At 62.7% G+C, this 4,617-nt stretch overlaps 1 protein-coding gene and 11 non-coding genes across 12 annotated transcripts; all 12 read left to right on the top strand.

Annotated features, from left to right (window-relative positions):
- Positions 1 to 326: 326 nt before the first annotated feature.
- On the top strand, positions 327 to 399 carry PHYSODRAFT_t292. Its single transcript has one exon. It is a non-coding gene; the product is annotated as a tRNA-Glu (tRNA).
- A 328-nt stretch (positions 400 to 727) lies between these two features.
- PHYSODRAFT_t293 lies at positions 728 to 800 on the top strand. Its single transcript has one exon. It is a non-coding gene; the product is annotated as a tRNA-Glu (tRNA).
- Positions 801 to 1,128: 328 nt separating this feature from the next.
- On the top strand, positions 1,129 to 1,201 carry PHYSODRAFT_t294. The gene has a single exon. It is a non-coding gene; the product is annotated as a tRNA-Glu (tRNA).
- Positions 1,202 to 1,529: 328 nt separating this feature from the next.
- On the top strand, positions 1,530 to 1,602 carry PHYSODRAFT_t295. The gene has a single exon. It is a non-coding gene; the product is annotated as a tRNA-Glu (tRNA).
- Positions 1,603 to 1,930: 328 nt separating this feature from the next.
- PHYSODRAFT_t296 lies at positions 1,931 to 2,003 on the top strand. Its single transcript has one exon. It is a non-coding gene; the product is annotated as a tRNA-Glu (tRNA).
- A 136-nt stretch (positions 2,004 to 2,139) lies between these two features.
- PHYSODRAFT_321330 (hypothetical protein) lies at positions 2,140 to 2,557 on the top strand (the record flags this gene model as incomplete). Its single annotated transcript, XM_009516512.1, has 2 exons — positions 2,140 to 2,250; positions 2,462 to 2,557. 2 exons carry the CDS (start codon positions 2,140 to 2,142, stop codon positions 2,555 to 2,557), a joined length of 207 nt encoding a protein of 68 aa, XP_009514807.1.
- Positions 2,332 to 2,404, top strand: PHYSODRAFT_t297. The gene has a single exon. It is a non-coding gene; the product is annotated as a tRNA-Glu (tRNA).
- Positions 2,558 to 2,732: 175 nt separating the features above from the next.
- On the top strand, positions 2,733 to 2,805 carry PHYSODRAFT_t298. Its single transcript has one exon. It is a non-coding gene; the product is annotated as a tRNA-Glu (tRNA).
- A 328-nt stretch (positions 2,806 to 3,133) lies between these two features.
- PHYSODRAFT_t299 lies at positions 3,134 to 3,206 on the top strand. Its single transcript has one exon. It is a non-coding gene; the product is annotated as a tRNA-Glu (tRNA).
- Positions 3,207 to 3,534: 328 nt separating this feature from the next.
- PHYSODRAFT_t300 lies at positions 3,535 to 3,607 on the top strand. The gene has a single exon. It is a non-coding gene; the product is annotated as a tRNA-Glu (tRNA).
- A 328-nt stretch (positions 3,608 to 3,935) lies between these two features.
- On the top strand, positions 3,936 to 4,008 carry PHYSODRAFT_t301. Its single transcript has one exon. It is a non-coding gene; the product is annotated as a tRNA-Glu (tRNA).
- A 328-nt stretch (positions 4,009 to 4,336) lies between these two features.
- On the top strand, positions 4,337 to 4,409 carry PHYSODRAFT_t302. Its single transcript has one exon. It is a non-coding gene; the product is annotated as a tRNA-Glu (tRNA).
- The last annotated feature ends 208 nt before the right edge of the window (positions 4,410 to 4,617 follow it).

Raw genomic sequence — 4,617 nt, 5'->3', positions numbered from 1 at the left:
ATTTGCTTTCCGCTCTGCCGGCCTGCAGCTTGTTTTGCTTGTTTGGCCTGTTCAGTCCGTGAGATCGACGTTCCGGGCGCTGCATATCGTGCTGAGGGGGTCGTGTCGGCGTTGGGAGCGTGCAGAGGCCTCCGATGAAGCCGACGCTTAGACGAGCTCCACGTGAGGCTGGTTCGCGGTTGTTTCGGACCGATGAGGCAAGCGCTGGCGACGGGGAGGCGCGCGCGGGCGTGGGCGGGCTGGGGGTGCGTATCTGGTCGGCGTGCGGGTGGTGGTTATGGCGCAAAGGGCGCGAGTTGCGTGTAGGGTTGGTTACGAGAAGGTGCTCCCAAATAGTCTAGGCGGTTAGGATACGTGGCTTTCACCCACGCGACCCGGGTTCGAGTCCCGGTTTGGGAATTTTGCTTTTCCGCTCCTGCCGGCCTGCAGCTTGTTTTGCTTGTTTGGCCTGTTCAGTCCGTGAGATCGACGTTCCGGGCGCTGCATATCGTGCTGAGGGGGTCGTGTCGGCGTTGGGAGCGTGCAGAGGCATCCGATGAAGCCGACGCTTAGACGAGCTCCACGTGAGGCTGGTTCGCGGTTGTTTCGGACCGATGAGGCAAGCGCTGGCGACGGGGAGGCGCGCGCGGGCGTGGGCGGGCTGGGGGTGCGTATCTGGTCGGCGTGCGGGTGGTGGTTATGGCGCAAAGGGCGCGAGTTGCGTGTAGGGTTGGTTACGAGAAGGTGCTCCCAAATAGTCTAGGCGGTTAGGATACGTGGCTTTCACCCACGCGACCCGGGTTCGAGTCCCGGTTTGGGAATTTTGCTTTTCCGCTCCTGCCGGCCTGCAGCTTGTTTTGCTTGTTTGGCCTGTTCAGTCCGTGAGATCGACGTTCCGGGCGCTGCATATCGTGCTGAGGGGGTCGTGTCGGCGTTGGGAGCGTGCAGAGGCATCCGATGAAGCCGACGCTTAGACGAGCTCCACGTGAGGCTGGTTCGCGGTTGTTTCGGACCGATGAGGCAAGCGCTGGCGACGGGGAGGCGCGCGCGGGCGTGGGCGGGCTGGGGGTGCGTATCTGGTCGGCGTGCGGGTGGTGGTTATGGCGCAAAGGGCGCGAGTTGCGTGTAGGGTTGGTTACGAGAAGGTGCTCCCAAATAGTCTAGGCGATTAGGATACGTGGCTTTCACCCACGCGACCCGGGTTCGAGTCCCGGTTTGGGAATTTTGCTTTTCCGCTCCTGCCGGCCTGCAGCTTGTTTTGCTTGTTTGGCCTGTTCAGTCCGTGAGATCGACGTTCCGGGCGCTGCATATCGTGCTGAGGGGGTCGTGTCGGCGTTGGGAGCGTGCAGAGGCATCCGATGAAGCCGACGCTTAGACGAGCTCCACGTGAGGCTGGTTCGCGGTTGTTTCGGACCGATGAGGCAAGCGCTGGCGACGGGGAGGCGCGCGCGGGCGTGGGCGGGCTGGGGGTGCGTATCTGGTCGGCGTGCGGGTGGTGGTTATGGCGCAAAGGGCGCGAGTTGCGTGTAGGGTTGGTTACGAGAAGGTGCTCCCAAATAGTCTAGGCGATTAGGATACGTGGCTTTCACCCACGCGACCCGGGTTCGAGTCCCGGTTTGGGAATTTTGCTTTTCCGCTCCTGCCGGCCTGCAGCTTGTTTTGCTTGTTTGGCCTGTTCAGTCCGTGAGATCGACGTTCCGGGCGCTGCATATCGTGCTGAGGGGGTCGTGTCGGCGTTGGGAGCGTGCAGAGGCATCCGATGAAGCCGACGCTTAGACGAGCTCCACGTGAGGCTGGTTCGCGGTTGTTTCGGACCGATGAGGCAAGCGCTGGCGACGGGGAGGCGCGCGCGGGCGTGGGCGGGCTGGGGGTGCGTATCTGGTCGGCGTGCGGGTGGTGGTTATGGCGCAAAGGGCGCGAGTTGCGTGTAGGGTTGGTTACGAGAAGGTGCTCCCAAATAGTCTAGGCGGTTAGGATACGTGGCTTTCACCCACGCGACCCGGGTTCGAGTCCCGGTTTGGGAATTTTGCTTTTCCGCTCCTGCCGGCCTGCAGCTTGTTTTGCTTGTTTGGCCTGTTCAGTCCGTGAGATCGACGTTCCGGGCGCTGCATATCGTGCTGAGGGGGTCGTGTCGGCGTTGGGAGCGTGCAGAGGCCTCCGATGAAGCCGACGCTTAGACGAGCTCCACGTGAGGCTGGTTCGCGGTTGTTTCGGACCGATGAGGCAAGCGCTGGCGACGGGGAGGCGCGCGCGGGCGTGGGCGGGCTGGGGGTGCGTATCTGGTCGGCGTGCGGGTGGTGGTTATGGCGCAAAGGGCGCGAGTTGCGTGTAGGGTTGGTTACGAGAAGGTGCTCCCAAATAGTCTAGGCGATTAGGATACGTGGCTTTCACCCACGCGACCCGGGTTCGAGTCCCGGTTTGGGAATTTTGCTTTTCCGCTCCTGCCGGCCTGCAGCTTGTTTTGCTTGTTTGGCCTGTTCAGTCCGTGAGATCGACGTTCCGGGCGCTGCATATCGTGCTGAGGGGGTCGTGTCGGCGTTGGGAGCGTGCAGAGGCATCCGATGAAGCCGACGCTTAGACGAGCTCCACGTGAGGCTGGTTCGCGGTTGTTTCGGACCGATGAGGCAAGCGCTGGCGACGGGGAGGCGCGCGCGGGCGTGGGCGGGCTGGGGGTGCGTATCTGGTCGGCGTGCGGGTGGTGGTTATGGCGCAAAGGGCGCGAGTTGCGTGTAGGGTTGGTTACGAGAAGGTGCTCCCAAATAGTCTAGGCGGTTAGGATACGTGGCTTTCACCCACGCGACCCGGGTTCGAGTCCCGGTTTGGGAATTTTGCTTTTCCGCTCCTGCCGGCCTGCAGCTTGTTTTTCTTGTTTGGCCTGTTCAGTCCGTGAGATCGACGTTCCGGGCGCTGCATATCGTGCTGAGGGGGTCGTGTCGGCGTTGGGAGCGTGCAGAGGCATCCGATGAAGCCGACGCTTAGACGAGCTCCACGTGAGGCTGGTTCGCGGTTGTTTCGGACCGATGAGGCAAGCGCTGGCGACGGGGAGGCGCGCGCGGGCGTGGGCGGGCTGGGGGTGCGTATCTGGTCGGCGTGCGGGTGGTGGTTATGGCGCAAAGGGCGCGAGTTGCGTGTAGGGTTGGTTACGAGAAGGTGCTCCCAAATAGTCTAGGCGGTTAGGATACGTGGCTTTCACCCACGCGACCCGGGTTCGAGTCCCGGTTTGGGAATTTTGCTTTTCCGCTCCTGCCGGCCTGCAGCTTGTTTTGCTTGTTTGGCCTGTTCAGTCCGTGAGATCGACGTTCCGGGCGCTGCATATCGTGCTGAGGGGGTCGTGTCGGCGTTGGGAGCGTGCAGAGGCATCCGATGAAGCCGACGCTTAGACGAGCTCCACGTGAGGCTGGTTCGCGGTTGTTTCGGACCGATGAGGCAAGCGCTGGCGACGGGGAGGCGCGCGCGGGCGTGGGCGGGCTGGGGGTGCGTATCTGGTCGGCGTGCGGGTGGTGGTTATGGCGCAAAGGGCGCGAGTTGCGTGTAGGGTTGGTTACGAGAAGGTGCTCCCAAATAGTCTAGGCGGTTAGGATACGTGGCTTTCACCCACGCGACCCGGGTTCGAGTCCCGGTTTGGGAATTTTGCTTTTCCGCTCCTGCCGGCCTGCACCTTGTTTTGCTTGTTTGGCCTGTTCAGTCCGTGAGATCGACGTTCCGGGCGCTGCATATCGTGCTGAGGGGGTCGTGTCGGCGTTGGGAGCGTGCAGAGGCATCCGATGAAGCCGACGCTTAGACGAGCTCCACGTGAGGCTGGTTCGCGGTTGTTTCGGACCGATGAGGCAAGCGCTGGCGACGGGGAGGCGCGCGCGGGCGTGGGCGGGCTGGGGGTGCGTATCTGGTCGGCGTGCGGGTGGTGGTTATGGCGCAAAGGGCGCGAGTTGCGTGTAGGGTTGGTTACGAGAAGGTGCTCCCAAATAGTCTAGGCGGTTAGGATACGTGGCTTTCACCCACGCGACCCGGGTTCGAGTCCCGGTTTGGGAATTTTGCTTTTCCGCTCCTGCCGGCCTGCAGCTTGTTTTTCTTGTTTGGCCTGTTCAGTCCGTGAGATCGACGTTCCGGGCGCTGCATATCGTGCTGAGGGGGTCGTGTCGGCGTTGGGAGCGTGCAGAGGCATCCGATGAAGCCGACGCTTAGACGAGCTCCACGTGAGGCTGGTTCGCGGTTGTTTCGGACCGATGAGGCAAGCGCTGGCGACGGGGAGGCGCGCGCGGGCGTGGGCGGGCTGGGGGTGCGTATCTGGTCGGCGTGCGGGTGGTGGTTATGGCGCAAAGGGCGCGAGTTGCGTGTAGGGTTGGTTACGAGAAGGTGCTCCCAAATAGTCTAGGCGGTTAGGATACGTGGCTTTCACCCACGCGACCCGGGTTCGAGTCCCGGTTTGGGAATTTTGCTTTTCCGCTCCTGCCGGCCTGCAGCTTGTTTTGCTTGTTTGGCCTGTTCAGTCCGTGAGATCGACGTTCCGGGCGCTGCATATCGTGCTGAGGGGGTCGTGTCGGCGTTGGGAGCGTGCAGAGGCATCCGATGAAGCCGACGCTTAGACGAGCTCCACGTGAGGCTGGTTCGCGGTTGTTTCGATCCTGCCGGGTCCTCGGA

Source organism: Phytophthora sojae, assembly GCF_000149755.1.
Source record: "Phytophthora sojae unplaced genomic scaffold PHYSOscaffold_1, whole genome shotgun sequence".
NCBI lineage: Eukaryota > Oomycota > Peronosporomycetes > Peronosporales > Peronosporaceae > Phytophthora > Phytophthora sojae.
Note: the sequence above shows the minus strand (reverse complement) of the source record. Positions and strands in the feature narration are given on the sequence as shown.